The sequence below is a fragment of the Microcaecilia unicolor genome, chromosome 4 (assembly GCF_901765095.1).
Source record: "Microcaecilia unicolor chromosome 4, aMicUni1.1, whole genome shotgun sequence".
Classification (NCBI taxonomy): Eukaryota; Metazoa; Chordata; class Amphibia; order Gymnophiona; family Siphonopidae; genus Microcaecilia; species Microcaecilia unicolor.
The window spans coordinates 194,624,182-194,643,935 of record NC_044034.1 but is presented as its reverse complement, the minus strand read 5'-3'; the positions used below and the strand labels follow the sequence as shown (position 1 = coordinate 194,643,935).

At 44.1% G+C, this 19,754-nt stretch overlaps 2 protein-coding genes across 2 annotated transcripts in view; both read right to left on the bottom strand.

Annotated features, from left to right (window-relative positions):
• LOC115469656 (protein SAAL1-like) overlaps positions 1-463 on the bottom strand; it is a 33,435-nt gene extending 32,972 nt beyond the window's left edge. The window contains exon 1 of the mRNA XM_030202448.1: positions 394-463. Within this exon, the coding sequence (XP_030058308.1) occupies positions 394-463 (70 nt within the window). The remainder of the gene's footprint in view (positions 1-393) is intronic.
• GTF2H1 (general transcription factor IIH subunit 1) overlaps positions 1-19,754 on the bottom strand; it is a 1,055,813-nt gene that overhangs the window by 882,070 nt on the left and 153,989 nt on the right. The window lies entirely within an intron of this gene.

The window sequence follows — 19,754 nt, the reverse complement described above, 5'->3', positions numbered from 1 at the left end:
CTCTTCCCAAAGGAAAATGGCAACATCCTACTCACCTCAATTCGTAAAGACACCAAGAAAAAGACAAGCAAACTCACCAACTACCGCACCATAGCATCTATCTGCTAGCAGTCAAACTGACGGCAAGCATGGTAACCAAGCAACTTGATGATTACATAAATAAATTCTCAATCCTACAGCATCACCAATCAGGATTCGCCCCCTCCATAGCATTAAGACAGTACTCATGACACTCTTGGCCAAATTCAAAACAGGAAATTAGCAACAGGTAAAAGCATACTCCTCCTTCAATTTGACATGGTAAAACCATACATACTACTAGACTCCTAGACTACTTCGGTATTGTGGAACATACTTAGCTGGATCAAGGGTTTCCTAACCATCAGAACATACCAAGTGAAATCACACTCAAACATTTCTTCACCACGGAAAGCTGACTGCGGAGTACCCCAAAGATCACCATCACGACCCCTCTTCACCTAATGATGACACCACTAGCCAAGTCCTTATCCAATAATGGCCTTCACTCATCATCTCTGCAGATGACATCACAATATATATATACACACCATACAAAAATACGACCGCCAGAATCACCACCGAAATCTAACTCAGTCTAAACATCATGGGCAAACCGCATTTCACTAAAACTCATACAGATAAAACACTGCCTCATCCTCTCATCCCAATACAACATGTACAAAATCCCACACTATAAGCACCTCCAGACTACACCCTCCCTATTGCAGAGAGCCTGAAAATCTTCGGCGTCACTATCGACCAAAACCTTACACTTGAGAGCCAAGTTAAATCTACAACTAAGAAAATGTTCAACGCAATGTGGAAACTCAAACGCGTGAAACCTTTCTTCCCGAGGGAAATATTTCGCAGCATGATACAATCAATGGTACTAAGCCATGCAGATTACTGCAATGGAATCTACGCAGGATGCAAAGAAGAACTCAAAGAAACTTCAGACCACTCAAAATACAGCAGCCACGCTTATATTTGGCAAAGCACGATTTGAAAGCGCCAAACCACTCAGAGAAAAACTACACTGGCTACCAATCAAAGAACGTATTGCTTTCAAAATTTGCACCTTGGTCCACAAAATCATCTATGGCACAGCCCCAGGATACATGACAGACATCATAGACCTACCAATGAGAAACACAATCAGATCAACACGAACATACCTCAACCTCCACTACCCAAGCTACAAAGGACTCAAATACAAATCAACCTATGCATCCAGCTTCTCCTACATAAGCACACAAAAGTGGAACGCATTACCAAAAGCCATGAAAACCATGTACGACCACCTGAACTTCCAGAAAGCACTAAAAACCAACCTGTTCAAAAATGCATACCCATCCGACCTAACCTAAATGCCTAAACCTCGCAACACAACGAAACCAAAAACTCTTCCCCTCTACGATTCTCCAATGTGCCTATACCGGAAATGGCGACTGCCTCTACAGTATTATGTAAGCCACACTGAGTCTGCAAATAGGTGGGAAAATGTGGAATACAAATGCAACAAATCCTATAATTTTCACCTCCAACAGGATGTGCTTGGGACCGTGCCTGCCGGAAGTGGTCTGCTAGGCAGGCACGCACTGACCTCAGTGACATCAGTGACAGACAATTTGGCAAAGCAAAACAATCTGAGTGCTGGCCATTAGGACACAGGGTTGATAGGAGAGTTTTAAAAGACTGAAGGAACCGAAAGTGTTAAATGGGGGGAGGGGGGAAGTTCTGAACATTTGGGAAAGGAAAACAATCTGAATGCTGGCCATTAGGACACAGGGTTGATAGGAGAGTTTTAAAAGACTGAAGGAAACTAAAGTGTTAAACTGGAGAAGGGTGGGGAGTTGTGAATGACTGAAAGACATGCAAATTTGGGACAGGAAAACAATCTCAATGCTGGCCATTAGCACGCAGGGTACATAGGAGAGTTTTAACAAACTGAAGAAAACTGAAGGAACCAAAAGTGTTCGGGAGGAACACAATCTGAATGCCGGGCATTTGTACACAGGGTAGATAGGACACTTTTTTTTAAAAATGAAGGCCGTGAAAGTATTACATCTTGGGGGAGGGGTGAGGAGGAAAGCAGTGGGGTATCAGGATACTGGGCGATAGGGCCACGGGGGTACATAGACTTTTGAAAGCCTTAAGGAACCCAAAGTGTGGGAAGGAGGAGGAAAAGGAGGGGAGGGGTCAGGGGCATTAGGAACAGGGGAGGGGACCCTGTCACACACTCTCATTCTCACACACACACTGTCACACAGACAGTCTCACTCTGTCACACACCCGCACATTCACTCTGGCTCTCTCAAACATACAAACTCCCAGGAAAACCTTGCTAGCGCCCGTTTCATTCGTTCCAGAAACGGGCCTTTTTTACTAGTAAATAAATAAATACAATTTAACCATCTCTCTGACCTCATGTGCAACTTTCTTCAAATTAGTCACCTTACTTTCTAACTATTTTTACTCTCGTACATAAGTATTGCCATACTGGGAAAGATCAAAGGTCCATCAAGCCCAGCATCCTGTTTCCAACAGTGGCCAATCCAGATCACAAATACTTGGCAAGATCCCAAAAAAGTACAAAACATTTTATACTGCTTATCCCAGAAATAGTGGATTTTCCCCAAGTCCATTTAATAACGGTCTATGGACTTTTCCTTTAGGAAGCCATCCAAACCTTTTTTAAACTCCGCTAAGCTAACCGCTGTATATGCCTTCCTATGCTTGGCCTGTTCCTAAGGGCTAGGCCTAAGGCCTGTATTTTGCTCAGTTTGGTTCTCACAGGAGCTGAGAACAGACACTTCAGGGAGACACATTTTGCTGACTTTGCTGGAGCAGAGACTAGGCTTTTCATATAAACTGGATATAATGATGTAACCTTGGCAGTTGCTAACAGACTGAGGACACAGTGAAACCTACCAGTATGTTGAAATTTGTGGAGAGAGACAGAGAGAGGACACAAGGGTACGCAGAACAGATAACCAACTAGCCAATGGCTATTTATTTATTTATTGTATTTATACCCCGCTCTTTCCCGCTCGATAAGTTCAGGGCGGCTTACAAATTATGGGTTACAGAGTATTACAGAAATAACACATTTGAAGGCTAGAAGGGTTATGGTGTGATTTTATAGTGTAGGACAAAAGGAAGAGATAGAGGAGGAGGAATAGAGGTATAGGTGCTGTTAGTGGTGTGGATTAGGTTCGTAAATTAAGTCGGGTCGTTTGGATAGGCAGGTTTTCAGCAGCTTTCGGAAGGGTAGATGTTCGTTGGTTGTTCGGATGAATCTTGGTATGGCATTCCAGAGTTGGCTACCTATAACGGAGAAGTTGGATGCGTAGTAGGTTTTGTATTTGAGACCTTTGCACGTGGGAAGATGAAAGTTGAGATATGTTCGAGAAGAGTTGGACCCGTTCCTGGCTTGAACGTCGATCAGATTGTTCATGTAGCTTGGAGATTCTCTGTGGATGATCTTGTGGATCAGTGTGTGAACTTTGAAGTTTATTTGTTCTTTGATGGGGAGCCAGTGGAGTTTTTCACGGAGTGGTGTTGCGCATTCAAATCGTGATTTACCAAAAATGAGTCTGGCAGCCGTGTTTTGGGCGGTTTGGAGTTTTTTCAGGATTTGGGCTTCACATCCAATGAAGATGCTGTTGCACTAGTCAGCGTGGGTGAGTACAGTGGATTGTACCAGATTGCGGAATGTTTTTGTGGGGAGGAATGGTTTCACTCTTTTCAGTACCCACATCATGTTGAACATCTTCTTCGTAATGGTTTTTGAATGAGTTTCTAGAGTTAGGTGGTTGTCTAAAGTTACTCCTAGGATTTTTAGATTGTCGGATATTGGGATTGTGACGTCGGGGGTGGTCAGGGTATTTGGGAGTAGAGTGTTGTGATGAGAGGATTAAGCATTGAGTTTTTTCTTTATTCATTTTCATCTTGAAAGCATTAGCCCAGGAGGCTAGGATGTTCATGCCAGTGATTATTTTATCTTCTGCTAGGTTGGATTGGAAAGGGATGAAAATGGTGATGTCATCTGCGTAGATGAAGGGGTTTAGACCAGATTTGGATAGGGATTTGGCCAGAGGAATCATCATAAGATTGAAGAGGATCGGGGATAGAGGCGATCCTTGGGGAACTCCGTATTTTGATGACCACGCAGACGAGATTGATGTGGTTGATTTGACTTGGTAGAATCTGGTGGTGATGAAACTTTTTATCCATTTAATGATGTTGCCGCCGACCCCTAGTTTGTCCAGTAGTTTTGTAAGAATATTGTGGTTTACCATGTCAAATGTGCTGGATAGGTCAAACTGCAGAAGTATGTTGTTTCCAATTGAAATTTCTTGTTTGAACTTGGATATTAGGGTAAGAAGTACTGTTTCTGTGCTGTGTGCAGGTCGAAAACCCGATTGTGAATCATGTAGTATGGAGAATTTTTGTATAAATTCATTGAGTTGGGAGGTCACTCTATTTTCCATTAGTTTGGTCCGAAGAGGGATGGAGGCCACAGGTCGGTAATTAGTGATGTTTGCTGATTTCTTGGGGTTTTTTGGTATTGGTGTCAATAGAATATTGCCGTGTTTGGAGGGGAAGGAGCCTTGTTGAAGTAGGAAATTTAGATGGGTGGTGAGGTCTGTAATGAATTGTGCTGGGGCATTTTTCATCAGGTAATTGGGGCATGGGTCCAGGTGGCAGTGAGACTTGGAGAGTTTGGATACTGCTGTGGAAATTTCTTCAGTGCTGAGGAGCGTGAAGTTTGTCCAGGAGCGGTCTGCCGGGATCTCTTCTGAGTCGGGGTCCAGTTCGTCAAGGGAAGTATCGATGCTGGCGTCGTCTTGGGGAATTGTGTTGCATAGCTTAATGATTTTGTCGTTAAAATATTTGGCCAGCTGGTCGGCAGATGGACAATTTGAGGGTGAAGTTGTTACTGGATTCGTGTTAAAGAAACAATACCAACTCATAAAGAACCTCCTTATGTCTGTTCCGGTGAATGTGATTTGCTTAGTGTAGTATGTTCTTTTGGCTCGTTTAATGGCATTCTTGTATTTCTTTTGTGTTTGTTTCCAAGCATTCAGGGTGAGATCGTCTTTTGATTTGCTCCAAGTTTTTTCTAGCTTCCTGGTTTGTGTCTTTAGGTTTTTTTAGTTCATCATTGAACCATGGTGAGGGTTTTTTTTGTGTGTGTAGAGTTTTGGAGTGTAGTGGGGCGATTTCATCCAGAATAAGTTTGCATCTATTGTCCCATTCTGTGAGGAAGTGGTTTGAGTTTGGATCTATTGACCAGTTGTTGTCATAGATTTTTTGCCAGAAAGTTTCCTTGTCGATTTGTCAACTGGTGTTAACTGTTATGGGGTCAGGTGGTTTGGGTTGGTCTTTTTTCCGCCATTGTATGGATAGTGTTGCTTTGTGATGGTCGGACCAGGGGGAAGCTGCCCAGCGAATGTCTGATAAGAGGAAGTTTTGTTCTGTGGAGTTTGTGGGCGATGATGTCGAGTGTATGTCCTTTAATGTGGGTTGGTTGTGTTGGAGGAAGGTTGAAGACACAAAGTTGGAGGAAGTCATTACATTCCCGAGTGTGGGCAGAGTTGGAGTCTTCTAAGTGGAGGTTTAGGTCTCCTATTAATAATATATTGGAGTTGTTAACGCATGCGTTTGATATGAAGTCCATGAATGTGGTTTGGTTGTGGTTCCAGTTGTTTGGGGGGGGGGGGGGGGGGGGGGGGGGTCTGTAAAACAGTATGCAGGTTAGGTGGTCAGATAGTGTGGGGCTGTGTAGTTTTATCGAGGCCATTTCAAATTTCTACAGAGAAGTTGGATCTGTAGATGAGTGCGATTCCTCCTCCTCTTTTGTCTTTCCTAGGCCAGTGTGATATTTTGTAGCTCGGAGGACATAGTTTGTTTATGATAGATCCTGAGTTACAGATCCAGGTTTCTGTGATGAAGAGTAGGTTGAGGTTTTCTGAGGTGATCCAATCTGTGATGATTTTGCTTTTGTTTACTACTGATCTAGCATTGATATAACCTATTCGGACAAATAGATGTGGGTCAGTAGTATGGAGTGTTGGGTGGATTTTGCTACCGACTTTGCACGTGAACTCCCATCAGGAGAGACTGATAGAATACATGACCAATCCATATATGGTATAAGGCTACCTAATGGTTCTGGTTCATGGGAAATCGCATGATTTCTGGGAAAACGTAAACTTGTAACAGTGTATATGTGATGTCCGGGGCAGTATTAGCTGAGCAGACCTTGTCTTTCAGGATGTGCACTGTTGATTGGCAACCTGCTCCAGGGAGAGAACTATTTTGTATTTTTGGCTCTGTGAGATACTAATAAAGGTAATTTACTGGCTGCACCTAATGGAATCTAAGTTCTCTTTCTTATTATTATTTTTCCAGCTGTTGGGGCTGTAGTGCTTTCTCTCCCTGTGGGGGCTAAGGGATAGAAATGCACACAGCCTTTACCACATTCTCTGGCAATGAATTCCAGAGTTTAATTACACGTTGAGTGAAGAAACATTTTCTTTGATTCATTTTAAATTTACTACATTGTAGCTTCATCGCATGCCCCCTAGTCCTAGTATTTTTGGAAAGCGTGAACAGACGCTTCACATCTACCCGTTCAACTCCACTCATTATTTTATACACCTCTATCATATCTCCCCTCAGCCGCCTTTTCTCCAAGCTGAAGAGCCCTAGCCGCTTTAGCCTTTCCTCATAGGGAAGTCGTCCCATCCCCTTTATCATTTTCGTCGCCCTTCTCTGCACCTTTTCTAATTCCACTATATCTTTTTTGAGATACGGCGACCAGAATTGAACACAATATTCGAGGTGCAGTCGCACCACGGAGCGATACAAATGCATTACAACATCCTCATTTTTGTTTTCCATTCCTTTCCTAATAACATTCTATTTGCTTTCTTAGCCGCAGCAGCACACGGAGCAGAAGGTTTTCAACCGTATCATCAACGACATACACCAAGATCCCTTTCTTGGTCCGTGACTCCTAACGTGGAACCTTGCATGACGTAGCTATAATTCGGGTTCCTCTTTTCCACATGCATCACTTTGCACTTGCTCACATTAAACGTCATCTGCCATTTAGACGCCCAATCTCCCAATCTCGTAAGGTCCTCTTGTAATTTTTCACAATCCTCTTGCGATTTAACGACTTTGAATAACTTTGTGTCATCAGCAAATTTAATTACCTCACTAGTTACTCCCATGTCTAGGTCATTTATAAATATGTTAAAAAGCAGCGGTCCCAGCACAGACCCCTGGGGAACCCCACTAACAACCCTTCTCCATTGAGAATAATGACCATTTAACCCTACTCTCTGTTTTCTATCTTTTAACCATGACTCTCTAATTTCCTCTGGAGTCTTTCATGAGGTACATAAGTACTACTACTACTACTACTATTTAACATTTCTAGAGCGCTACAAAGTGTACGCAGCGCTGTACAAACACAGAAGAAAGACAGTCCCTGCTCAAAGAGCTTACAATCTAATAGACAAAAAGTAAAGCATTTAAATTTAAAATATTTAAGCAGTCAAGCACAAGAGAACAGTCACAGAAGGACTGAAGATGTTGAAGGGTGGTCAGTGTGATTAGGTGTAACTCTGGTTGGAGTAGTGGGAGAAGGTGATAGAAGAATAGAAATGGGTGAGGTAAAGTAATGAGTGGGTTGATAGGGAGGTTATATAAGACATGTCACTCTAGGGGTGGGTGGGTAGAGGGGTAAGTCTAAAGCAGGAGAAGGTATTCTCTGCAGCCTATCTGTGAGATGGAAAATGCTCTCTGAAGCTGCTGCTATAAGTTGTTAGTTTTCTCTCCCTGAAAGAGATCCAAGCCACACCCACGAAGTTCAAACTGTCAGTGGGGAGGGTGAGGGGAGGAAATGGCAGTGCTTGATGAAAAAGAGAGCTCAGTTGATAGGAGATATACTATAGGATGTCATTCTGAGGCCAGGCTAAGTCTAAAGCAGGAGAAGGTATTCTCTGCAGCCTATCTGTGAGATGGAAAATGCTCTCTGAAGCTGCTGCTATAAGTTGTTAGTTTTCTCTCCCTGAAAGAGATCCAAGCCACACCCACTGTTGCAGGAATTGATGCATGAATTTATGATACTTCAGGAGTCAGACAGCACACCAGAATGAGAGAGAAATCTTCTTTATTTGCCAGCAAACAAAGTAGAACATCAGCATTAAGTCTCTTCTTCTCTTTCTCAGCTCTCTTTGTCTCTCTCTCAGCTCTCTGTGTCTTTCTCTCAGCTCTCTGTGTCTTTGTCTCAGCTCTCTGTGTCTTTGTCTCAGCTCTCTGTGTCTTTGTGGCTTCTGTCTCAGCTGCTTCTCTTCTTATGCTGTCTTCTCCTTCTTCTGTCTGTTCCTTCTGTCCTTCTCTTTCTTCTGAGCTCCTTCTGACGTAAACTGCTTCTTCTCCCACTTAAATACAGTTCTATCTAGCCTAGCCCCCTTACTCTCCAATTGGTTAAGGAATAGATTGATTACCTTGCCTCAACCAATCAGCTCTATACAAATATCAGTTACATAGGTTCCAGACATCCTAAACTGACCTGTGACCTGGGGCCCCTTACACCAGACATTTGGGCTCCAGTCTCTTACATGTTATTATGATTGATTTCTCATATTCCTAGTACTAACTGCTAACTAAACTCTGGTATTCATTAAAGGGGTCAAGGGCCAATCTTACTTAATAGCATACATATCAGGTTATTACTTTCAAGACCATTTCTACATTTTACCTATAATTAATCAAGGAGAAGAGAGCTGACTAGTCCTGACCTCTTTCACCTATCAGCTTATACATTGAACCAGCCAGAACTATGGCTAAGTCAAACCACATGTTGATCTCTTCACTGCAGCCCTACTCAGAACGTCAGACAGAGAGTTGAACAGACATTCTACACAGAATTATTAATTTACACAGAATACAGCATATTCTAAAGTAAGCATCCTTATAAAACATATTCTACATACTTATAATGGTCTATATATCTAAGCTATCTCCTTATAACAAAATCTACATATCAAGAACTTCTGAAATTATTTCATCTTTAAACTACAGTATGCCTAACAGTATACAGATGTTGAGCTAGCTTTCATTATTCACAAGGGACAGAGTTTCATTTCTCACTGACCTTTCTAACCTTTGGCTCGGCCAAGCCAGACATTGAAAATAATATGAACCATCTGGCATACCTTCACTTTAGTTGCAGAGTAAAAAATTAGAATTCAAACTTCAAGCTTTTAATATCATTTCTCAGAGTTAACACTTTCTTTGCCCATGGCTGCCTCACCACGAAGTTCAAACTGTCAGTGGGGAGGGTGAGGGGAGGAAATGGCAGTGCTTGATGAAAAAGAGAGCTCAGTTTGATAGGAGATATACTATAGGATGTCATTCTGAGGCCAGGCTAAGTCTAAAGCAGGAGAAGGTATTCTCTGCAGCCTATCTGTGAGATGGAAAATGCTCTCTGAAGCTGCTGCTATAAGTTGTTAGTTTTCTCTCCCTGAAAGAGATCCAAGCCACATAAGTACATAAGTAATGCCATACTGGGAAAAGACCAAGGGTCCATCGAGCCCAGCATCTTGTCCACGACAGCGGCCAACCCAGGCCAAGGGCACCTGGCAAGCTTCCCAAACGTACAAACATTCTATACATGTTATTCCTGGGATTTTGGATTTTTCCAAGTCCGTTTAGTAGCGGTTTATGGACTTGTCCTTTAGGAAACCGTCCAACCCCTTTTTAAACTCTGCTAAGCTAACCGCCTTCACCACATTTCCGGCAATGAATTCCAGAGTTTAATTACACGTTGGGTGAAGAAAAATTTTCTCCGATTTGTTTTAAATTTACTACACTGTAGTTTAATCGCATGCCCCCTAGTCGTAGTATTTTTGGAAAGCGTGAACAGACGCTTCACATCCACCTGTTCCACTCCACTCATTATTTTATATACCTCTATCATGTCTCCCCTCAGCCGTCTCTTCTCCAAGCTGAATAGCCCTAGCCTCCTTAGTCTTTCTTCATAGGGAAGTCGTCCCATCCCCGCCATCATTTTAGTCGCCCTTCGCTGCATCTTTTCCAATTCTACTATATCTTTCTTGAGATGCGGCGACCAGAATTGAACACAATACTCAAGGTGTGGTCGCACCATGGAGCGATACAAAGGCATTATAACATCCTCACACCTGTTTTCCATACCTTTCCTAATAATACCCAACATTCTATTCGCTTTCCTAGCCGCAGCAGCACACTGAGCAGAACGTTTCAGTGTGTTATCGACGACGACACCCAGATCCCTTTCTTGGTCCGTAACTCCTAACGTGGAACCTTGCATGACGTAGCTATAATTCGGGTTCTTTTTTCCCACATGCATCACCTTGCACTTGCTCACATTAAACGTCATCTGCCATTTAGCCGCCCAGTCTCCCAGTCTCGTAAGGTCCTCTTGTAATTTTTCACAATCCTGTCACGAGTTAACGACTTTGAATAACTTTGTGTCATCAGCAAATTTAATTACCTCGCTAGTTACTCCCATCTCTAAATCATTTATAAATATATTAAAAAGCAGCGGTCCTAGCACAGACCCCTGAGGAACCCCACTAACTACCCTTCTCCATTCTGAATACTGCCCATTTAACCCCACTCTCTGTTTCCTATCCTTTAACCAGTTTTTAATCCACAATAGGACATTTCCTCCTATCCCATGACCCTCCAATTTCCTCTGTAGCCTTTCATGAGGTACCTTGTCAAACGCCTTTTGAAAATCCAGACACACAATATCAACTGGCTCCCCTTTCTCCACGTTTGTTTACTCCTTCAAAGAATTGAAGTAAATTGGTCAGGCAAGATTTCCCCACACAAACACCGTGCTGACTCGGTCTCAGTAATCCATGTCCTCGGATGTGCTCTGTAATTTTGTTTTTAATAATAGCCTCTACCATTTTCCCCGGCACCGACGTCAGTCTCACCGGTCTATAATTTCCCGGATCTCCCCTGGAGCCTTTTTTAAAAATGGGCGTTACATTGGCCTTTGTACTTTGTCAAACGCCTTCTGAAAACCCAGATGCACAATATCAACCAGCTCACCTTTATCCACGTTTGTTCACCCCTTCAACAAAATGTAGTAGATTGGTGAGGCAATATTTCCCTTCACTAAATCCATGTTGACTTTGTCTATTAATCCATGCTTTTGAATATGCTCTGTAATTTTGTTCTTAATAATAGTCTCTACCATTTTGCCTGGCACCGACGTCAGACTCACCGGTCTATAATTTCCCAGATCTCCTCTGGAACCTTTTTTGAAAATCGGCGTTGCATTGGCCACCCTCCAGTCTTCCGGTACCACACTTGATTTTAAGGATAAATTACATATTTCTAATAACAGCTCTGCAAGCTCATTTTTCAGTTCTATCAGTACTCTGGGATGAATACCATCCGGTCCAGGAGATTTGCTACTCTTCAGTTTGTAGAACTGCCCCATTACATCCTCCAGGTTTACAGAGAATATTAAGTTTCTCCGACTCGTCAGCTTCGAATACCATTTCCGGCATCGGTATCACTCCCAAATCTTCCTCGGTGAAGACCGAAGCAAAGAATTCATTTAACCTCTCCGCTATGGCTTTGTCTTCCCTGATCGCCCCTTTTACTCCTCAGTCATCTAGCGGTCCAACTGATTCTTTTGCCGGCTTCCTGCTTTTAATATACCTAAAAAAAGTTTTACTATGTGTTTTTGCCTCCAATGCAATCTTTTTTTCGAAGTCCCTCTTAGCCTTCCTTATCAGCGCTTTGCATTTGACTTGACATTCCTTATGCTGTTTCTTATTATTTTCAGTCGGTTCCTTCTTCCATTTTCTGAAGGATTTTCTTTTAGCTCTAATAGCTTCCTTCACCTCACTTTTTAACCACGCCGGCTGTCGTTTGGTCTTCTGTCCTCCTTTTTTAATACGTGGAATATATTTGGCCTGGGCTTCCAGGATGGTGTTTTTGAACAGCATCGACACCTGATGTAAATTTTTGACCCTCGCAGTCGTTTCTCTAAGTTTTCTTTTCACCATTCTTCCATTTTATCATACTCTCCTTTTTTTAAAGTTAAATGCTAACATATTTGATTTCCTATGTATACTTACTTCAAAGCTAATATCAAATACGATCATATTATGATCACTGTTATCAAGCGGCCCCAGCACCATTACCTCCCGCACCAGATCATGCGCTTCACTAAGGACTAGGTCTAGAATTTTTCCTTCTCTCGTTGTCTCCTGTACCAGCTGCTCCATAAAGCTGTCCTTGATTTCATCACCGATGTTACATTTACCCAGTCACTATCGGGGTAATTTAAAATCACCCATTATTATTGTGTTGCCCAGTTTGTTTGCATCCCTAATTTCCTTTAGCATTTCTGCATCCGTCTGTTCATCCTGGCCAGGCGGACGGTAGTACATCATCCTATCCTTTTCCCCTTTACACATGGAATTTCAATCCACAGTGATTCCAAGAAGTGTTCTGTTTCCTACAGAATTTTCAATCTATTTGATTCAAGGCTCTCGTTAATATACAATGCTACCCCTCCACCAATTCGATCCACCCTATCACTATGATATAATTTGTACCCCGGTATGACAGTGTCCCACTGGTTATCTTTCTTCCACCAGGTCTCAGAGATGCCTTACCTATCTATATGCTACATCTTTGCTTTACCCTTCACTATCTACTACTAAGCATTTCTATAGCGCTACAAGGCATACGCAGCGCTGCACAAACATAGAAGAAAGACAGTCCCTGCTCAAAGAGCTTACAATCTAATAGACAAAAAAATAAAGTAAGCAAATCAAATCAATTATTGGGTACAGGAAGGAGGAGGGTAGGTGGAGGCAGGTGGTTACAAGTGGTTACGAGTCAAAAGCAATGCTAAAGAGGTGGGCTTTCAGTCTAGATTTAAAGGTGGCCAAGGAAGGGGCAAGACGTAGGGGCTCAGGAAGTTTATTCCAGGCATAGGGTGCAGCAAGACAGAAGGCGCGAAGTCTGGAGTTGGCAGTAGTGGAGAAGGGAACAGATAAGAAGGATTTATCCATGGAGCGGAGTGCACGGGAAGGGGTGTAGGGAAGGACGAGTGTGGAGAGATACTGGGGAGCAGCAGAGTGAGTACATTTATAGGTTAGTAGAAGAAGTTTGAACAGGATGCCAGTGAAGCGACTTGAGGAGAGGGGTAGTATGAGTAAAGCGACCCTGGAGGAAGACGAGACGGGCAGCAGAGTTTTGAACCGATTGGAGAGGGGAGAGGTGACTAAGTGGGAGGCCAGCAAGAAGCAGACTGCAGTAGTCTAAACGAGAGGTGACAAGAGTGTGGATGAGGGTTTTGGTAGAGTGCTCGGAAAGAAAGGGGCGGATTTTACGGATGTTGTAAAGAAAGAAACGACAGGTCTTGGCGGTCTGCTGGATGTGAGCAGAGAAGGAGAGAGAAGAGTCAAAGATGACCCCAAGGTTTCGAGCCGAGGAGACAGGGAGAATGAGAGAGCCATCAACAGAAATAGAAAACGGGGGAAGTGGGGAGGTGGGTTTGGGGGGAAAAATGAGAAGTTCGGTTTTGGTCATGTTTAATTTCAGGTGGCGTTGAGACATCCAGATAGCAATGTCCGACAAGCACGCTGAAACTTTGGTTTGGATGCAAGGTGAGATATCAGGGGTAGAAAGGTAGATTTGGGAGTCATCAGCATAGAGATGGTAGGAAAAGCCATGGGATGAGATTAATGAACCAAGGGAAGAAGTGTAGATAGAAAAGAGGAGGGGACCAAGAACAGAACCCTGAGGTACGCCGACAGGCAGAGGGATAGAAGTAGAGAGGAGCCACCAGGTGAACACTAAAGGTGCGGAGGGAGAGGTAGGAAGAAAACCAGGAAAGGACAGAGCCCTGGAATCCAAGTGAGAACAGGATATCAAGGAGTATGCTGTGATCAACAGTGTCAAAAGCAGCGGAAAGATCAAGAAGAATGAGGATGGAATAGAGACCTCTGGATTTAGCCAGTAATAGGTCATTGGAGACTTTAGTAAGAGCAGTTTCGGTTGAGTGGAGAGGGCGAAAACCAGATTGTAGTGGGTCAAGAATAGCATGTGAGGAGAGAAAAATCAAGGCAGCGGCGGTGAACAGCACGCTCAAGTAATTTGGAAAGAAAAGGGAGGAGGGAGATGGGTCGGTAATTAGAGGGACAAGTAGGGTCAAGTGAAGGCTTCTTAAGGAGAGGTGTGACCACAGCATGTTTAAAGGCAGTAGGGACAGTTGCAGTGGAAAGTGAGAGGTTGAGAATGTGACAGATAAAAGGAATAAGAGCAGGTGAGATGGCATTAAGAAGGTGGGTGGGAATGGGATCAGAGGAACAGGTGGTACATTTTGAGGAAGAAAGGAGAAGTGTAGTTTCCTCTATAGTAACTTCAGGAAAGGAGGAAAAAGAATGAGGGGAAGGAGAGAGAGGGGAACGGACTAGTGGAGGGAGAGGTGGCGAGGTAGAGAATTCAAGGTTTATCTTTTGAACCTTGTTGTGAAAGAATTCAGCAAGGGTCTGAGAAGATAATGAAGGGGGAGTTGGGGGAGGGGGCACCTTGAGGAGAGAGTTCAATGTGGTGAAGAGAAGTCGAGGGTTAGAGCCAAGAGAGTTGGTCAGTTGGATATAATAATCCTGTTTGGCGCATAAAAGAGCAGATTGGAAGGAGGTCAGCATGAACTTAAAGTGTAGGAAATCAGCAAGGGCCCGAGATTTCCGCCAGAGGCGTTCGGCGGAGCGGGTACAGGAACGTAGGTAGCGGATATTAGAAGTCAGCCAAGGTTGGGGTTTTGTGCGCTTTATAGGGCGAGTCATCAAAGGTGCAAGAGTGTCTAAGGCAGAGGATAGAGTATTGTTGTAAGAAGAAACAGCCTCGTTGACAGACTTGGATGGTGCCACAGTAGAGAGGAGGTTTGAAACATGGGAGGATAGAGATGAAGGGTCAATATCGTGAAGATTCCTAGATAAATTAGATATAATAGGATGGGACTGGGAGGGAGGAGATTTAAGTGTGAAAGTTATAAGATGGTGATCAGAGAGGGGAAGATCAGAGGCAAGGAAACTAGAGGGTGAACAGTTGGAGGAGAAGATGAGATCAAGACAGTGACCATTTTGATGAGTGGGGGAGGTGGAGCATAGTTGGAGATTAAAGGAGGATGTTAAAGCGAGTAACTTGGAAATATAAGAGTTGGAAGGATCATTAGCAGGAATATTAAAGTCACCAAGGATGAGAGAGGGGGAGGAAGGATCATGGAAGAAGGCAAGCCAGGCATCAAAGTCACTGAAAAAGGATGAAAGGGACTTATCAGGGGGATGATAAATGACCGCTATTCGAAGAGGCAGAGGAGAGAAAAGGCGGATAGAGTGGACTTCAAAGGAGGAAAAACAGTAAGATTGAGGTGGAAGAAGGGGTTGAAATCTGGAGGAGGGAGAGAGAAGTAGTCCAACACCGCCCCCGCGACCAGTAGGGCGAGGAGTATGTGAAAAAAAGATAACCACCATGGCAGAGGGCTGCGACTGAAGCAGAGTCATCAGGGCAGAGTCAGGTTTCTGTTATGGCGAGCAGATGGAGGTGACGCGAGATAAAGAGGTCCTGGATATAGGGGAGTTTGTTACAGATAGAGCGGGCATGCCATAGGGCGCAAGAGAAGGGCAGAGAAGAGGAGGGGAGTAGAGGAATAGAGATGAGGTTAGAGAGGTCGCGGTGAGATCTGTAGAGTTGGGATAATAGTTGGTGAGGAGGGCCAGGATTGGGATTGATGTCACCGGCTGAGAGTAAGAGAAGGAGTAAAAGAGAGCGGAGGAGAGTAGGAGAGGTGTGGCCTCGCAGGCGTCGAAGGCAAGAGGTATTTAGGTGGAATGGGGAAGGCAAAATGGAGGGAAGAAAGAGACGGAGATTAAAAGCCAAGAGGGAGGAAGGGGGTAGGAGAGAAGGTGAGGTGATGAAGTCGATGGATGGGCAGTGAGTTCCTGTAGTGGAGAGAGGTAGGGGGTGAGGGAAAAGATTAGGAAGGGACAGGGCTAGGAAGAGAATGTGAATAGGGGCCATAAATGACTGAGGTACTGTAGCAACTGGGAAGAAGATTAGATGCAAAGAGAAAAATGCTCCGGCGCGCGGCACCCAGAGCGGAGGCCCTGGGTGGATCGGAGTGGACCTGGGTGTCACCCCGGAGAAGGCTGTAAGGATATGCAGATGAGCTGCAAGTCCTCCACAGCACCTGAAAGGCAGCTGGTGGTAGAGCTGGGAATCCATGTCTGTCCATGTCTGAGGATGGGATAACGGTTTTGCCTAAGCCTGGGAAAGATCCGGTAGTTTGTGGTGCCTAGAGACCATATCCCTTCTGAATGTGGATAGAAAGATTGTGGCTAAGGTACTGGCTAGAGTGCTACTGAAGTTGGTCCATATTGACCAATCGGGATTTATACCGAAGAGACAGGTAGGGGATAATATTAGGCGTACTCTTCATTTGATATGGGAGGCGCAAAGATCTCGGGATAGTACAATTCTGTTGGCCATAGATGCTGAAAAGGCTGGGGGGTTTTGCATGCAGTGATGAATCGAATGGGCTTGGGAGATCATTTTAGGGCTTGGCTGTCAGCGTTGTATACAGCACCGAAGGTGCACCTTAGCATTAATGGGGGCTATACGTCCTTCTTCCTAATAGGTAGAGGGACCAGGCAGGGATGTCCCTTGTCCCCACTTCTTTTTGCTATGTACATGGAACCTCTGGCAGTATTGATAAGGCAACACTCGGATATTAAGGGTATTAAGGTTGGGGGGATGGAACATTGAATTGCGTTGTTTGCAGATGTGTTGCTTTATGTGGTGGATCCGGAGAGGTCACGTCCGGTGGTCTTGGGGATTTTTGAGGAATTTGAATATGCTGGCCTAAGAGTTAATACGGATAAGAGTGAACTCATGGGGAAAAAAGAAGATTGAGAGCATTGTTCGCGTTTCGGTGGGCCAAACACCATATTCGATACCTGGGGATTCAGATTCCTAGGGACTTCGATAGGGTGTATAGTCTTAATTATGGGAAGATAATAGATCAAATTTGGGGGGAGTTGTCCCGATGGAAGGGATTGTGGCTATCGTGGTGGGGGCGTATGGCTGTGGTGAAAATGAATGTGTTGCCTAGATTATTGTTTTTGTTTCAGGTATTACCAGTAGCGATCCGGAAACAGATATTGAAGCAATTGCAGGGTCTGGTGGGACAGTTTATATGAGGGGAGGAGGAGTAGGCATCCCCGTTTGTCGAGGCGAGTGTTATGGGGTGATCCTGAGAGGGGGGGTAGAGTGGTACCCAATTTTGAATGGTACTACATTGCTGCTCAATTGAGGATGATTGTAGACTGGGAGAGGAGGATAACTAAGCCTGCCAGTCAGTTGGAGTAGTCACGTAGCCCGCACAGGCCACTGAGCTCTTATTTGTGGACTTCTGAAGGAATGGGAGGGATATTGGCAGGGATACAGAACCCATATGTGAGGCATCTGATGGAAGTGTGGGGAGGTGTGAAGAGGAAATGGGGGCAGTCGGAAGGAGCGTCGACACTGGCGCCTTTGCGGTGGGAGCCAAGATTTGGGGCAGGGAGAGCAAATGCTAGTTTTGTGCGGTGGGGGCAAGCGGGCATTGTGAATTTCCATGCAGTATTACGGGGGGAGGGTGAAGAGCTTCGATACGTTGTGTTCTATGTTTAGTTTATCAGGGGGTGACAAGTTTTCCTATATACAGATTCAACATTTTGTGGGGGCACTGGGTTGGGGGGGGGGGGGGGGAATCCACAGGAGAGGGAGAGTTTGGAAAATCTGTGGCTTTTGTTGAAGAAGGTTCCCAGACCAATATCAGTGATATATAAATTTTTGAGGGGATTTGATGCAAGGCCATTTGGTTTTCAGGGGGCTTGGGAGGAGGATTTAAGTTACCGCTTTTCGGATAAGGAGTGGGAAGTTATTTGTGGGGAGGTGCGGAAAGCTTCAGTATGTGTTTTGGGGCAGGAAAATGCATATAAAGTTTTATCTCGTTGGTATTATACGCCGGAGAGATTGAGGATCTACCCTGGTGCATCGGATCTGTGTTGGAGGTGTGGTTTACAAAGAGGTTCCTTTTTGCATATATGGTGGACATGCCCCGGGGTGGTACCTTTTTGGCAAGGGGTTAAGAAGGCCTTAGTAAAGTTAATTGGATCATCATTGGTGTGCAGCCCTATGGTGTGCCTTCTGGGCTTACACAATGAGAGGGAATCTTGGGACGAGAGAGAGAAAATGGCTGCGCTGGGGGTTGGCAGCAGCAAAGTGCCTCATAGCACAGTATTGGAAGAGGGTTGATCCCCCGACACTGAGTGATTGGAAATGTAAATTGGGTCAGTTAATGCAAATGGAGAGATTAACAGCCTACCGCAGGGAGGGGGAAAGGAGACATGAGGGAAGATGGGCTCGCTTACAACAGCAATTGACAAGTATTTAAGTTAATGAAGTTGTATAGGATGGGGGTTGGGGGGAGGGGGAGAGAGAGTACCAAAGAATCATGGGGTGATTTCATGCTGAGTAGGGGTGAGGGGTGGTTAGAGTGAATGGGTGGGGGATGATGTATTTTAGGGGTATACGGTTGAGTTGGGTGGTGGTTGGTGTCTGTTATGATTTTGTTATTTCTTGCTGTGGGTGCAGTGGGGAGTTGGTTTCAGAAGTAATAGTGTAATAGTTTAGTACACATGTGCCCCTGTGTGGGTAAATGCGAGCGAGGTGTGCTCTTGTTACGGAGTTATGCAAAATAAAAATATTTTAAAGTGAAAAAAAAAAACCCTTCCTAAGAATAAGCTATTCTCACAAACTAGTGAGAATAATTGTGTGTGGATCATTTGGTGGGGTAATTTTCAAAGACAAATGCACATGGACTTCCCTTTGAGAATTTGTGTAAATTACAATGGTAGTGACCCTCAAATCTATATGAATTGTTACAAAATTACTCCCTAGGTTTCTTAATCAGCCTATTACTTCGCAATCTGTTTCACCATTTTAATTCTGTTAACCCTATTACCCCTTCAGGGTTAAGTGCAAAGGCTGCAAGAGCCCCCATGCTCTGAACTATGCAGACTTCCACATTCAACTTGGAAAGGGACATACAAGGGTCACTTTGAAGTTCTGCTTTCAACTATGGAGAAACCTGGGAGCTCCCTCTCCTTTTCATCAGAGAACAAGGTCACCAATATGTATAAAATAAAGCACTTTCCTAAAAGACAGAGAAGTTCACATATACCAGGTCTACCTAGCAGGCTGAAGACACAGTAAGAACTGATTATGGGAAACGGAAAGCCAGAAGTTTAAGAAAAAGCCACGCTGTCGTCAGCTAAATATGAGAAAGGGGGAAAGGGCTGGCTCAACCACTGGGCAAGACTAGGTCATCACTAGCAGCTTCTGGGAGACAGCAGAGTAGTTGCAGTTAAAGCAAAACAATAAATCCCAACAGCCTCACAAACACAAAGAACCATCAATGCATACTTTTAACTGCAGGATGGGAGGGAAATTTTCAAATAGCCCATTTATCCATTTGACCTTTGAAGTCAGAAGATGAATATTTTAACACCCAACAGAAAAGACTTAACAAGGATCTGGGGTTCCTAGCCCATTATAAACCATAAAGCTGTATTTCTCTGTTGATCACC